The sequence below is a fragment of the Macadamia integrifolia genome, chromosome 11 (genome assembly GCF_013358625.1).
Source record: "Macadamia integrifolia cultivar HAES 741 chromosome 11, SCU_Mint_v3, whole genome shotgun sequence".
NCBI lineage: Eukaryota > Viridiplantae > Streptophyta > Magnoliopsida > Proteales > Proteaceae > Macadamia > Macadamia integrifolia.
Genome location: NC_056567.1, coordinates 26068150 through 26083976, shown reverse-complemented (window position 1 = coordinate 26083976; position 15827 = coordinate 26068150). Strand labels below are relative to the sequence as shown.

Here is a 15827-nt window from a genome sequence, read left to right as displayed (position 1 = left end):
GTGAGATCCGTCACCACCCATCCATCCCCATGTGAGGAGTGAATCCAAACTCGGTATAAATTATTCTGAAAAAACAAAACAAAACAAAACAAGAGTCGAAATCATATATCTAATCAAACTCAAGATCATAGACTCACAAGAGCATGCGCAACTCCTCCTCTTCTTCTTTCATTAAATTCCATCAGTCATCACCCTCACCTTCACTTGAAAATACAGGCAATACGCACCAAAAGGCATCTAATAGAGAAAAGAAATACCAACACCCATGTGCTTATATATATAAAAACTTATCATATGATGTGGGAAACTTCAACTCTTCAATGGAAAGCTGGTATATTGTATTTCTATAAATAAATTATAAATAAATAACAACTGGTATACAGTATTTTTTATTCATAAAGAACACATTATTTATGATTAGAGCTTAAAAAAATAAAGGAGAAAATTAGTGTCAATAAACACACTTTAGGATCTCTTAGAGTAGAAGTTGCTTGGCTATTTTTATTACTTTTATCATGAGCTCTTCATAAAAATTAGAGAGAGAGAGAGAGAGAGAGAGAGATGATGAAGTGGTGTTTGCCTGATCTTGTGTCCTATTAGTGTGGTATTGGCATTTATACAAAAACTTCTTAATGCTATTCATCTTGTAAAGGAGACGAATTATTTATCCAAAACAGTAATACTTTGGAGTTTAGACAAGTGTAATAAATAAATGGGACAAATTTTTTTTTGTCGAGGAGTGGTCCGAGCATGAAATGATCATCGTGCCCCATCTGGGGGCCCCCACCCCTATGCCTAACCTAAGCATCGCTCCTAAAAATGAAGGGAAGGAAAGTAAAATCAAATTAATATTAAGAGGAAATTACACTCCCCTCCCCTGAACTATGGCTTAATATCAAGTTTCCCCCACGTACTTTCATATATATCAACACCCGCCCCTCTAATTTGCAGATTCTATCAAATGTACCATTTTGTTAGATAACCCTGTCAAGTGATGACATCCTCACTCAAGTAGGTAATTTTTTCAAAATTACCCTTTCATATGAATGAACCCTGAATCCCTAAAAACACTAAACAGACTAACGCTTTCTGTTGTCGCTGCTCCTCTCCACAATCCCTTCTTCATCGTCAATGCCGCTCGCTGCTCACTGCTCTTCACCATCAACACTGTTTTGACTGAAATCCTGCGGTGATTTGCACCATTGTCGTTGCCTGTCTTCATCGCGATCTAGATTTGCTCCCATCATGGTCCTCCCATCGTCGGTGCCCCTTCTTGAATGCTCTGATCGGGAGCCCTAACTGCATGAACTTGTTGTTCTCTGCATAGCTTTCGTCACTATGCCTTCAATGACTTACATGTCTCTCAATTTCTTTTCAGACGGCTGATGGAAACAAACGAACGAACACGATGTCAGAAAATTCCAAAATCATAATAGAAAGTGGCAGCAATCAAAAGTTTTAGGAAGCTACTAATGGAAGTGAGTAGACGAACAACATGTCTAGATCTTCAATGGTTCGAATTACAGAGCCACTAACAATACTGCCAATGATGATACCAGGGAAGAAAATGATTACAACAAATAAATATTTTTTTTCTCCTAATAAGATTAGAGAAATAGTTAATGATGATGGTCAAAAGCTGTTCCTTGCATCCTCTCTCTCTCTCTCTCTCTCTCTCTCTAAACCCCCGCACCCTCTCTATTTTCCGCAACTCCCATATGGATAGATGAATGGGGTTCCCAGAACCAATCAACTCTTTCTATTTTTTGGACATTGCCTTTAACTAATATAAATCTCTAATGGTTGAGTTTGATTTTCGACATCTTAACCCCTGATAGTTCGATTAGATTGTGTAGAAATAGATGGATTTTGATTGTTTTTGAGATTAGCCCAAATCATTGATTTCACTGCAATTTATTTCTATTGCCATGTACTCGTCTTACGTGAGGCCGCTCTCCTCCATCTTCTTCTTCCTGTACTTAGGAATCAACACTTTTAAAGCTTTGATGGCTTCGTGGGCTAGACTAAAGCGGCACCTCGATGAAAGCTATGCAAAGAACAACAAGTTCGTGTGGTTTGAAGAGTGAAACTACATCAAATGATTCAGGTGCGAGAGCAATTTCTCCAATGAGAATGCAAAGTAGAGGAAGCCTGCTTGAGGGCAAGGTGCGAGTTTTCTTTCAAACATGTGCTGCTTCAGATAAATGTGGATTATGATGAAGAAAGGAGAAAGAAGGAAGAGAATATAGGTATATCACTAGAAGGGTAAATTGGTATTTTTACAGGCCAATTTAACACCGTCAATCACTTATGGGACGTTTGATAGAATCTTCAAACTAGAGGGGAGGATGTTGATATATATATTTAAGCATGTGGGGGAACTTGATATTAAACTATAGTTCAGGGGAAGGGAGTGTAATTTCTTTTAATATTAAAATAGAAACTTTTGTAAATGGTACTTGACATGATTGTGTAATGAACTCTCTAAAATATTTCAATTGGGGTTATTACTTTATGGGAGAGGGATAGGTACGCCGCATACCCAATCTTTTCCCTTAATTTTATATTTAAATTTTCAATTAAATTCCTTGATACCAGAAAGTAAAATAAAGATTTCATTTGAAAAATATGCTTATCATACTTAATAATAAGAGTTGAAGATACTTTTACAATCAATATTATAAAAGTTTTCATTTTCTTACACTTCTCATACCTTCGCTTTACTTGCAACCAAACGGAGCAGCCAAGGTGATTATGTACCTAAAAGTATTTCGTTGAAAGGTGATTATTGTGCTATATATAGTTTCTTATACGAATTTTAGACCATCAGCTTTAGGATATGTGTTACTTGGGGTGGGGTGGGGTGGGGAATAAGGATAAAGCTTCAGATGGATAATTTTATACCACTCCACTATAATGTTTTCTTTTCGTGTGTGTAGTTCATTGTCCAGCTACACGGTGTTCCTGTGTCCATACATAAATGAAAGATTATAAATTTGATAATAAGAACGTTATCTGGTTGCATAGCTCATGCGTCCAGACAGAGACATGAAATTTTTGTCTCACCTCTTTAAAAAAAAAAAAAAATTCATTCATATTGATGCCCCTACTTATGCTTTCATTGGCCCATGCGCTAGTGCCAGGGGCTACGTAACTTAAACAATCATAGTACACGTGAAAGCATCAACAAATGTGAGATTTTTTACATTCAGAGGGGTGGGGCAGTCATTTTGCCTCCCACTGTGTATAGTGCATGTAGTTATTTTAGGCCTATCCCAAGCTCTTTTAGTTCATTCAATTTGAATCCAATCACTCATTTTTATTTGATTTTAAATTATATAGTTCTCTTAAATGGTCGTTGGGTCCTAGATTTGAATATAGGTTGATACAAAAATACAAAAAAAAAAAGAAAAAGATTATGTTGTGTAAACTTTTGATTTCTTATTATTTTTCGTGTTTAACAGAGTTATCAAGAATTCGTTATCTCATTATTCATTTCATAAAAATAGGTCGGGTGATGAATTGTCTTGGTGGTTGACGTAATGTATGTAGGGTACTTTAACTTGACCGATCTATATGACACGGCATGTAGACAGAAAATAATTTATTATAATTTGTCGTTATAAACATGTGGCTAATTTGTAGTGGAGTATCAGGATAACAGTGGACACTTATTATAATTAGCCATAACTCGTCAATATTTTTGTATGGATCCTTGCGCTCTCCATGTAGTCGACTTCATTAAGTTGGGATAAGGTTTTGGATGTTATTGGTGTTATGTATAGTCAAGAATTCCTCCTCCAAATATTAGGGATGTAACAGATAGTTGAAAATCTAAATTCAATTTATATTCTTATCAAGGAGTATTCGGATCTAAATTTAAATAATCTAAAAAATAATTATTCAAACGAAACAAATTATTAATTAAAAAAAACTAATTAATGATATTAAGAGTTCTTGAAGTTTCTATATATATTATAGAATATGAGGAAAAGAGCTACGAAAAACCAAAAGACATTGATTAAAAATAAATCTGAAGAAAAAAGATTCAAATTAAACAAATAGAAAATATAAACAATAATCAAAAATCCGAATTTAATTCACATCCATATCAATATTCCATCCGTTTCCATCCTTTCCAAATATTTGTAATAGGATACAGTTTTGTTCTTGTGATTAACCTGTGCACCCTCATTATGTCAACGATTCCGGCGCAATATAGAAAAATAAGCTGAGGCAGCTCATAAGTTTAAGAAAAAAAAGAAAAAGAGGGGAAGAGACACGTGTGGCCAGCTGTCCTTAAGCTACTAAACTCATTTTCCAAAGAGGTTGCTTTAATATTTTAATAATTATTAATCCTTATTAATTGAGTAATAATTTTCCAAAATTATTAATTAATTATAGATATTCGGGATAATTATGGTTTTCTGTACGGCGACGACCTGACGTCGGTTGAGCGGTCAAGTAGGAGAGCAGCACGTGACCATCACATGAATCGTAGCTTTGTGTCAGGCAACGGCGATTATCTCGCCGGTCCGGCCAGTGAACAGATAAGACAAATGACCTTCTTATCGCATACTATTACGGAAATGCCACTACCCTTGGCACGATTTCTCCACTTAAACCAAGGTTTCCCTTCCTGACAAAAGCTGAGAGATTCACGTGGCCTCTTTTCAGCATGGGCCTGAAAAGAAAATCTAAACAGATGACGCAACAGTGGCACAGATGTAAATCATTCCATTTTTAGGGGTTTTTCGTTGGTGCATATAATTACTGGTCTCTGGACGCTGGAGCCTCTTCGTCCAATGTAACGGACTTAACTGCAAAGAGTGGTTGCGTCTTGCCGTAACTAAATGACGGAATTACCCTCACGTGATGAACTCCACAATGAGTAAAAGGGTAATCATGACCAAATATTCATTTTAAACCAATTCCGATTTGAATGAGTTCAGGTAGATCTGAGATCTTGTAAAGAGGTCAAGGAGATCTCTTTCCCTTTTCTTCTTCTCCCAATTCCAACAGAGATCTTGTAAAGAGGTTAAGTTCTATTGATTGATGATACCTGCAAATCTGCTCCATCAAGATTTGATTTCTCGTAACAGTTGGTGGTAACAGGAAGATTTCTTTGCTCGTACTCGAAGATCCTTTACTATTTCGAAGCTGAAAACAGTGGAAAATGGAATTTAAAATCATGAAAATGAAGCTTTATTGATGAACAAAAATTTTCATTCTTCAATGATTTAAATGGAATTTTCAGTCCAGTCAAATCTGATGTCACATGATGATTCCGATTTTTTGCAGAGAAAAATCCATGGAGAAAATGGCAAAAGAATTAAATTGAAAGAAAGGTATGGGCAAATTAATGGAGGAAAGAGAAGATCTGAAATCATTGAGATGAAGGTTAACTGTGATTAGTGTTCTTTTCTCCATTAAATTATTACCACTTGTAGGTTCTCTTCAGCGGTTTTTCTGTTTCCATTTCTAACCCATCTGATCCTTAAAATACGCTTATGGTGTTGTGCGCTATGCTCTGGCAGATGCATCCATGTAGGCAGAGTGTTTACGTGGCAGCAGATAAGAGGGGTGTGCGTTATGTACACTATGGTGGATTATAGGAGTGGTGGGGCTCCATCTTCAGGCCTTTTACTCTTTTCTGCCATGTCTGTCAGGTGAGGTGAGTTGAGGATAATAAAGCTTTCGCCTTTCTTTATTTCTACTTTTGCCAGAATACGCAATGCATTCTCTTATCTCAAATTCTCATCTTCTCTGGAGCATAGCTCGTCTTTGGAGGCGGAGATCATATCCTCTGGTTCTAGCCATTTATTTTCTCTTTTCGGAGTGACTAGTTTTTGGCAGATCTTCGTTAAGATCTAGCCATTCGAGTCCAGTTTCGGTTCATATTCCTCTCTCAGATTAGAAATTGAGGTTCACTCCATGGTGGATCTTCTTTTCTAGTTTTAGGGCTCTTAGATTCTTCTTACTTATTCCCTCCCCATATATTTTTTTTATTCTGTTTGTCATTCTGGAACCATCTGCTTTGGTATTTAATCTGCAAATGCGTCTGTTTTTTATGTGTTGAGACAGTTCGTTTGGACACTGAGCTTTCTTTCATGGCGGTTGGCAGATTGATTGCTGCTGTTTTGTTACTTCTTTCCAAAAGAGAAAATAAAAGCCCCCCTTTTTTTCACTTTTGGTAGTACATATAGAGATGCTGTGAAGCAGTGAGGAAAGTTTTTCTTTGTTTTGAAACAGTTTTTAGTCTAGGTGTTCGATTTTTTGTATTAATGGTGGTTCTATAAATCTTTTTCCGAGTTCTTGATCCTCGTTATAAGTTCGTCCCCCCTTCTTCTCTCTGCAATTTTAGTCCTATAGAAGACATACATGTGGTTTCACGACGGAGTTGTGTGAATCCAGTGTTTGATTTTCTCATCTCAGAGTACTTTTCTTTGTGGATAGGTATGGCATTTTGACGTTAGATATTGAGGGTTGAGTAGGTATGGCTTCTAAAAGGAAAAGAGATTCGCCGGAGGAGAAGGAGAAACGTGTTTCTCCGTTCCCTGACGAAGTATTGGAACGTGTTCTGGGTTTCGTGAAGTCCCACAAGGATAGGAGCTCTGTTTCTCTAGTTTGCAAGGACTGGTACAGTGCAGAGAGATGGAGCCGAACTCATGTGTTCATTGGCAACTGCTACTCTGTTTCACCTGAGATTCTTGTTGGGAGATTTCCTAACATTCGAAGCGTAACCTTGAAAGGGAAACCTCGGTTCTCAGATTTCAACCTCGTCCCTTCTAACTGGGGAGCCGATATACAATCATGGCTTGATGTATTTGTCTCTGCGTATCCTCACCTTGAGGAGCTGCGTCTTAAGAGGATGACTGTCACGGATGAAAGCTTGGATTTTCTTGCGCATTCATTTCCCAACTTCAAAGCTCTCTCCCTTGTGAGTTGTGATGGGTTCAGCACTGATGGCCTTGCCACCATTGCCGCATATTGCAAGTAAGCTTCGTTCTTGCCTATTTTTTGCTAATTCGAGATTTGGGGTTACGGTCTCTTCCATTCACACCCCTCTTAAGCTAATGATCCTTCGCTCCAAATTATCTGTAAATTTGATAGATACCACCCTTTCATGTTAGGTTTTTTCTTTTAATTTTAATACTGTTTTCGATTTTTTTATCAAGATTTCGAAAAGATGTTGTTGGTGTTCCTCAGGGTAACTTGCAGGAGTTTCTATGAAAGTTCCCACCCCCAATAATGTCTCTTTTTACCCCTAGTAAAATTTCTTTTTTACAAAGATATATTTCTCTTTTTGGTTTGGAATTCCTATCGGCATCATGTAATTGATAATTCTTCCCTGTAGATATATTCCTACTTTTAATTGCTTCTTGCTTAGAAATGAGTGGATGGTTCAGAAATTACCTTTGAAGTGTCCTCCGTAAGTGATCTAATAAAGTTAAAATAATTGAATTAAAAGAAAAAAAGAAAAGGCATGAAAGTTCTTTCCAGCTGAGGAGCATCGGATTGCTGTATATATGATTTTTTGGACGTGTTGACATGCTTATTGGACCAGTTGAATGGACGAGAATGACAGTTGATGTGTATTAAAGGAATAAGCTATTGAATGGTTAAAATAAGCTGTTGATTGGTTAACGGCCATTGTTTATATACACTATGGTGAAGGTGGACTGGCGTGATTCTGAACTGCCATAAGTCTGATAGAGACATTAGTCCTTCTCGCATGTATCATGTCTATTTTAGAAGGATTCTGGCTTCCCTTTCTGAAAGCCACCTTGAAAGGTTGGGACCCGTTGATGAGTTGCTTCTTTCCTCAATGAAAAGCAAAGAATAAGAGCAAAGGCAGACCCGCATGGAGTGTCCTTGGTTTTGTTAAATTATGCCTAAGGAGTGCAACTTTATTGACCTGTAGCTTTCATAATAATTGTATAGTGGGATCACTGTTGTGCAGCTTCTATTTCTTCTAGAGGAATAATCGTTTTGTTTATCCTATTCTTAAACGTCAGAGCTTTTTGATCACTGGTCAGTCTCTAGGGAATTTATTTCATTCTTTGCTGATGTTTTCAGCTATAGAATCAAGTATGTGGAAACCAGTGGAATCTTTTCTCTACAGTCCAAATCCCTGCCACCTATCATAATACTGGTAATCTAGAAACAATTGGACCTTACCAGAGCTGAGATGTCACCCACTAATTAGCTTTGTCCATGGAAACTAAACTTGATTTGGCCCTTGAATGCAGGTTTGCCTGGGCTTCCTAATTTTTCTCATCTCAAAATGATTGATGTGTCTTGAGAAGGCACACCAGTCTTATGCCTACAAACGTGTCTACATGATGCAATAAACACAGTGGATCAGCCATTTAAGAGTCCCCAGTGAAGAATTCATATACTATGAATCTCTTGTAATCAAATTTTGACAATTGATGCTCTGTAGACTGTGTTTTGATATGCTCTGCTTATGTGACATGTTTCAGTTTCAAATGCCTCTAATTGTGTGGAGCCAAGGCTGCTGCACCTGTAAATGTAGTGTCACTACCATTACAAAGGCGCACTGAAATTTAATTGGATTTGTTGAGATGCCATTGCATTCTAATTTGGTTTCCATTCTTTTTATGCATCTGCACATTGTTAACTTTTCCATAGGATAACAGACGATCAAAAGTAAGTCAATATATTTTTTTATTGATAAAGGCATGTTAGTCCTTTTGCTTGCTCATGTTGTCATTTTTAATAATGCATAATTTCTGATTCTTAAGTTGGGTTTCAGGAACTTGACTGAGCTGGACATACTGGAGAATGGCATTGAGGATCTTGGGGGTGGCTGGTTGAGTTGCTTTCCTGAAAACTTCACATCACTAGAAATACTGAACTTTGCAAATTTGAACAGTGAAGTCAGTTTTGATTCCCTGGAGAGGCTTGTTGCTAGATGCAAGTCATTGAAGGTTTTGAAAGCAAATAAAAATGTGACTTTGGAACAATTACAAAGGCTGCTGTCGCGAGCTCCTCAATTAATGGAACTGGGAACTGGCTCATTCTCGCAAGATTTCAGTTTTCTGCAGTATGAAGAACTCAAAAAAGCATTCAACAATTGCAGGAACTTGCACACACTGTCTGGTTTATGGGAAGCCACTTCCCTTTATCTTCCAGCCCTCTATCCTGCATGCGCTAATCTGACATTCTTGAATTTGAGCTATGCTGCCTTACAGAGTGCTGAACTTGCTAAGCTCCTCCCCAATTGCCCACTTCTCCAGCGTCTCTGGGTTAGTAGCATACTCAAAAATCATTAATTGGTAATCACTATAGAAGTTGATCTTTTATTTCCTTTTACTAGATTATTTTTGTCGTGGCCGAAAAATAGAGAGCAGCCTACGATATTTTATTGTTCTAGCCCTACTGTATAAACATAAGCTTTTTCTGAAATGAACATATCCACCTGATGCGAATTTTTCTAATGCATATATTGCAGCTTTTAATTTTTTTTTTAAATTGCCAACAAAAAGCTTGTGAACCTGAGCTTGCGTCAACACAAAATGCTGATGTGATTGTTATCATTGTTTACACATCAAAGGACAAATGATTCTTAGCTTGCCCTTTTTGCAAGATAAAATTAATTGAAGATAAGTTACGATAACCATGGGAATTATAGATTTTTACCCTTCTGCTTTTTACATAGTGACACTTGTGGCACTCTTTCATGGATACTTTTAAGTTCATATTTTTTCACACTCAATTCTTAAAGTTGTTAATATCTGTCTGTACTTGCCTTTGACTATTGAAAACCAGTATTTACTCTTCCCCATGATTTGTGATTCCTATTGGTTAGGCATCCAATATCTTAGTGGTGGGACTGTTGATCACTGTTTGAAACCAGCTTTGTGCTCAGACTTAACGTTGCCCAATTCTTCATGATGAACTGTCCAGTGTGAATGAGATAGCTGTCCCAGGAGCCATTGTACAAAAATATCTCCTTGTTTGTCTATATGGACGAGGTTAATTTTCTGTCTGCTCCATACCAATATATTCTTCCCATACGGAAAGAGTAAACAAACAAACCATGGATGCTAACATCAATGGAAAGCATGAAGATCAAGTAAACCTGTAAACCAATTATATTTTACAGTTCTATTTGGAATGCTGCTCTAGCATGAAAATAATACCTGATTTTCTAAATTGGGAACCCTGTACTTATCTCCAAAAAGAAAAGGCACATTGGAAATCTTTGGATTATTTCTTTAGTTTTAGTCAGAGGAAGCTTAAACCCACTATGTTTTTACAGGTCCTGGACACTGTAGAAGACAAAGGACTTGAGGCTGTTGGGTCGAGCTGCCCTTTACTCGAGGAGCTTCGTGTCTTTCCTGCAGAACCTGTGGTGGGGGGTGGTGGAGGGGTGACAGAGTCTGGCTTGGTAGCTGTCTCCCGTGGCTGCCATAAACTGCACTATACTCTCTACTTCTGCCGACAGATGACCAATGCTGCTGTGGCTACAGTAGTGCAAAACTGCCCTGATTTCACCCACTTCCGTCTCTGCATCATGAACCCTTGCCAGCCAGATTACTTGACTAATGAGTCTATGGATGAAGCTTTTGGTTCCGTGGTGAAGACATGCACCAAACTTCAGAGGCTTGCGGTCTCTGGTCTATTGACTGACCTGACTTTTGAGTACATTGGGAGATATGCTAAGAACTTGGAGACATTATCTGTGGCATTTGCAGGCAGCAGTGACAGGGGGATGCAGTGTGTGCTTGAAGGATGTCCAAAGCTACGGAAACTTGAGATACGAGATTCCCCCTTTGGGAATGCGGCTCTGTTGTCAGGGCTGGAGAGGTACGAATCAATGAGGTCTTTGTGGATGTCAGCCTGCAATGTGACAATGAATGGGTGTAGGCTGCTGGCTAGGGAGATGCCAAGGTTGAATGTGGAGGTGATCAAAGAGGATGAAAGTGATGACACTCAGGCTGAGAAGGTCTATGTTTATCGCTCTGTTGCAGGGCCAAGAAGGGATGCCCCTCCTTTTGTTCTCACCCTCTGAAAATAATCATATGCACGGTATCTCTCTCTCTCTCTCTCAACACACACACACACACACAATAGTTAATACATGAGAATGGTGGTGAGTGGACCAATTACTGCATCCAATACTTAAATATTTCATTCGGTTTCAATTATGTGTGTCTGAGATATGGCTTATGGACTATGTAATCCTGTAGTCCTCTAGCAATTCATGTGGTCGGAGATTCTGTTACATATATTATGTTGTTACGGGCCACAGTACCCTCATTCCTTCTAATATGTTGCATGAAAGGTGTAGCATGTCGCATTGCTTCTGAGCATTTGAAAGCCCCAAAAAATAGGTGGAAGTAAAAAAATAAATATGATTTTCCTGATATGTTATTGGACAATGACATAACAATTTCCCTAGTAACTTTGAAACCTTAATTGACTAATACACTTGGCCAGTGGGAAGGTAACCATCAATGTGTAAAGATAAAACACATAATCCAGCTGAGGCACATAAGGAGTGTATCCTCTAGGATGGGGAAAATGAATTGATTCTTTGCTTTGTGATTATCATGTGTTGTGTCTAATAGTGCGGTTTGGTTCTATATCCTTGTCGATTTTCACAGCATATGAATTTTTAAATTGTAAATATTTAACAGTTTACTTCAATATTCATTATTTTCTTATATATTCATCCCTTTGATTTAATTGAGTGTTATTTTTGAGCTTCATGTTTTTTATTTGGGTGGTTTTGTTATTGTTTGCTGACGATAGGTTAAAATGCTCCTCTCTTTTCCAGCTTTTCCCTTTTGATTGGGATCCATTTAGAACAAAAGGGGGTTTGGAGGGAAGAGAGAGAGATTATGGAATATAAACAGATAATTAGATATGTTATTACCCTTAGAATATGATATGAATGACAAGGATTGGAACAATAAGTGTTTTTTGCCCATTGTTATTATCTTGTATTTATTTGGTTTTACTCTTTCTTTTTCCAGCCTGGTGGGTTTCGCAGATGAACTAATGGTGCATGCGAAACACAAAGAGAATATGGACTCAATGGAAAAATACCATTGGTATGAAATGCATAATTATTGGAATGGAGAAATTTAACAAGGATACTGCGAAACATGAAATCTATTGTACTTGCAATTTTTCTTCTTTACATGGTAAACCCTTCAAGAACAACAACAAAAAAAAGAAAAAGAAAAAAACAGGTTCATGCCTTCACCAGCTCCAAAGCTGTGAACTGGTTTTCCTCTTCCTCAAGACCTGAGGCACCCTTGAAAAGCAAGATTGCAAGGCTGCCGATGCAGAAGTGGATGAAGCAGCCACAGAAGTGAGTAACAAAAGAACCAAAATCTGTTCCCACGATGCACTGCCACCCTGGTCCATGAAGCCTGTCAAACTCCTGCATGAAACACAAAGCCCACATCAACAAAGGCACCAGAAGGTCTTCAGGTTGACACAACAAATGAATCCAGTATGTGTATGTGGGTGTCTGACATACCTTCTTAATGAAGCAAGCAATCTGGGTGGAATCAGTGATATCGAAGACATCAAGGGCTTTGGCGGCGAGGCAAAGTGCTTCATCCTGCATGGTTTGAAGCATGTCAGTGTCGCTAACCACGGCCTTGCCTTCCAACATGGCAAGGGCGTCACCGGGGACTCTACAAAGTGCTCTGGAAGGAGGATGAAGAGAGAGGAGTACAAAAGCTACTGTGTGAGCTTACTTGGCTGTGTGTTGGTGTGATGGGGGGGGGGAGCGAAAGCGGGAGAGGGGTTATATTGAGGTGTAAAGTCAGGGGTGGGTCAGCCATGTATTGTAGTCATCAGAATGGTTATAAGATTGGGATGATGACTCATGTGGGAACAATACAGTGCTTGGTGGCAGATGCTTGTGGAGTTGGAAGAACTGTGGAGCTGTGGACATATTGCTTGGCCTGAGTTGCAGGTTATGGAGGGATTTAGAATTGTCCAACTGGGCTTTATCTTGGACACGCCTTTGTTATCTTGTGAATGTATAATTGAAATTGTGCCAAGTGTTGGCCCTTTGTGGCCTTGAGGTGGATAATGATCCAACGATTTGCATTGCTTCATTTTTTTTATTTTTTTTTCCCCCTCTTTTGATTGTTTTTGTCAGTTTTTCAGAATGTTAGGAGAAGAAAAGCAGGTGGAGGAAGGAAGAACTTTCAGCTCTAACCTCACATGCTTATTAAGGACAGGCCAGGGGGAAAAACTATTGGTGTTGAACTCACCGATTCCAATTACTACTTTGCCCGTGTGAAAGAAAAAAATGCTATCTTTGTACTCTTGCGCATGCTCTCATAGCCCTGTGTTAGTGTAGGGTTATGTGACCAAGCAATCATCTCATTGCCTTTAATTTTATTTTATTTTGTCAAATGTCAATAAAATAATTAGTTGTTCAAGAAAGTTGATTATGGTTTGAGCACTTGAACGAAGTATTAGAAAAAGAGGTGTGTCTTCTGACTAAAAGGGCGGCCAAACATTGAATGAAATGTTGGCAGGGGGTTTAGGCAATTTCAATTGAAATTGATCTTGTATATGCGGGTTGAAGCGCACGATGGAGCATCCGAACAAAGCAGCAGAGGGTGCCGTGGAAGAGAACAGCAAAAGCATTAGTCTCCGTTGATAACCTACCAGCAGGGGCATCCCGACCTGATACGGATCCTCGTAGACCCATCATTAGGCACAGGTGGAGACACAAGCAAAGGCAAGGTTTGATGGATTTTTTTTTTTTTTCCAAGTTTAGAAAAGTTCCCTGGTCCGTATAACAGGTAAGGGAATTTATGAAGAGTGCCTGATCATAGAAATGGAATAAAACTCGCCCCTATTTGAAGAGATAGGATTTGCTGCTCGTATGATCACCCGGTCGTAGGAGCTAACACTTGTTATTCCTTCTGCCATTACAAAGATAAAAAGGGATATATTTGGAAAAAAAAATGACAGATGTTGGATACTGATTCGTACGGTTAATAGCTGATCCATTTTCCTATTTGAATCGTGAAATTAATCATTATTTTTGTTCATTTCTCTAAAAAATGCCCTTAAAGTTATTGAAATACGAACCAACGAGCCCTTTATTTAAAGTTATACTTCTAGTCTCTACTTTTTAGTTATGTATGCCATTTCTCGTCACTTTTTTTAGAGTCATTTTAAGTTTATCCCTAACTCTTGAAAAAAAAAAAAAAAAAAAAATAGATAAGACCAAGTTTTCCCAAATTCCTTGAGGCCTTAGGATGGTGTCAAACTATCAATCGGATGGTGTAGAACTATCAATTGGGTATGGGGGAACAATGCAGAATACTGTAGATCATTCTTAAATGGTGGGTAGATATTGATTACCTTTGATAGTTATATGGATCTTCCGCCCTACAATGTAAGAAAACTCTCTTTCCCAAAACCCACCCCACAAACCCCACGGAAAAAAAAAAAAAAAAACCCATGGTATGAGGAAATTCGTATTTTATTAATCGTGATGGTTCAAGTCCATTTATCCCCCTCTCTAAAAAAAAGGCCCGATTTATTTCCTAACCTTTAATTTTTAATCAACAAATTCAATTTAATCATCATTCTAATTTTCAAAATTAATTATGGTTCTCATATACTCTATTTTATTTTCTTTCACAAATGGATCAGATCAGCATTCTTTCTCTCTTACCACACTGGTCTAACCATTACAAACTTGTCGACAGTAGTGGGCCAGAGCCGCCAGACTCACTACTCAATGAATTCTATTTTTCCCCTAAATTAAATACGATGAAAAGTCTGCATCAGTATTAACCCCACCGGGTTTGCTCAGTGGACAACGAACCATGCCTAAGGAAAGCTGAGGTTATAAGTTCAACTCTTCTCCACCTTTGGGGGCACCCAATTGAAAGCGAAATTTAATATCAAACTTAACTTTTTTTTTAATATAGATAATCTCAATTCCTTTTGCATTTTATGTGATCAAGTGTTCACCATTTTTAGAGTAATGGTTTTTTTTTTTTTTTTTTTTTTTTTTTTTTTGTGTTAATCAAGGTATCCGGGCCAACTTACTCGTATTTTGACTAATCCTCGGAGAGACTAACACAACAACCTACCGTTATGATCTCTACTTAAATCGCACACACACACTCCCATAATGCATACGATAGGATTCGATCCCATGACTTCTTCTCCTGGGTGTCGGCTCCACAAGCCGAAACTATCACTACTAGGTTATCCTAGTGTTTGTTTAGAGTAATGGTTTTGCTTTATTTCAGATGGAGAAAACAGGGTCCCATGTCATGTGAACACAATCAACAATTACCAGTAGGAAGTTCTAAAAATTGGAACAGAACGGTCAGTATTTGTTGGATTGAAATGGTATTAGCCATAACTGATCCACGATCCTGACCTTTCAGATTCTGCTCCACATGGATGGTCCAAGGGTAAAATAGTAAACAAAATTGGCTTTTTTGTTTTTCGTAACACATGAGTAGATCTGTTAAATACAGTCTGATCCAGACCATTCCAGAATGGTAGTGGAACAGTTTTGGCCTTTAACTGATCACGTGACTGTTCCGTGTTTTAGAGCCTTGGTAGGTAGGCTTCCTCTTTCAATTGCGTGTACCACTCCCCAACAGATGAGATAGCCATTGTCTAAAATGGAAGATGGGTCCATTAGAATTTGTAAGCATTCAAAATATCCATAACCATATCTTTTTTCTTTTTCTTTTTTTTTTTTTTTTTTTTTTTTTTTTTGGTATATCTCTCTCCTTACCTTTTTAATGTCTCCATAATTATTTATTGTCTCTATGGAGAATCTACCC

At 38.0% G+C, this 15827-nt stretch overlaps 2 protein-coding genes across 3 annotated transcripts; one reads left to right on the top strand and one right to left on the bottom strand.

Annotated features, from left to right (window-relative positions):
- Positions 1-5537: 5537 nt before the first annotated feature.
- LOC122093410 (protein TRANSPORT INHIBITOR RESPONSE 1-like) lies at positions 5538-12146 on the top strand. Of its 2 annotated transcripts, none has more exons than XM_042663749.1 (5): positions 5538-5674; positions 6457-6996; positions 8780-9272; positions 10289-11058; positions 12009-12146. In XM_042663749.1, exons 2-4 carry the CDS (start codon positions 6497-6499, stop codon positions 11039-11041), a joined length of 1746 nt encoding a protein of 581 aa, XP_042519683.1. In that variant the 5' UTR covers positions 5538-5674; positions 6457-6496; the 3' UTR covers positions 11042-11058; positions 12009-12146. The 2 variants fall into 2 exon arrangements, with proteins under 2 accessions (XP_042519683.1, XP_042519684.1); XM_042663750.1 differs by having other exon boundaries at positions 5651-5669.
- Positions 12130-12986, bottom strand: LOC122093411 (dynein light chain 2, cytoplasmic). The gene is made up of 2 exons (XM_042663751.1): positions 12521-12986; positions 12130-12421 (listed from the first exon to the last, which is right to left on the bottom strand). Exons 1-2 carry the CDS (start codon positions 12656-12658, stop codon positions 12230-12232), a joined length of 330 nt encoding a protein of 109 aa, XP_042519685.1. The 5' UTR covers positions 12659-12986; the 3' UTR covers positions 12130-12229.
- Positions 12987-15827: the final 2841 nt, after the last annotated feature.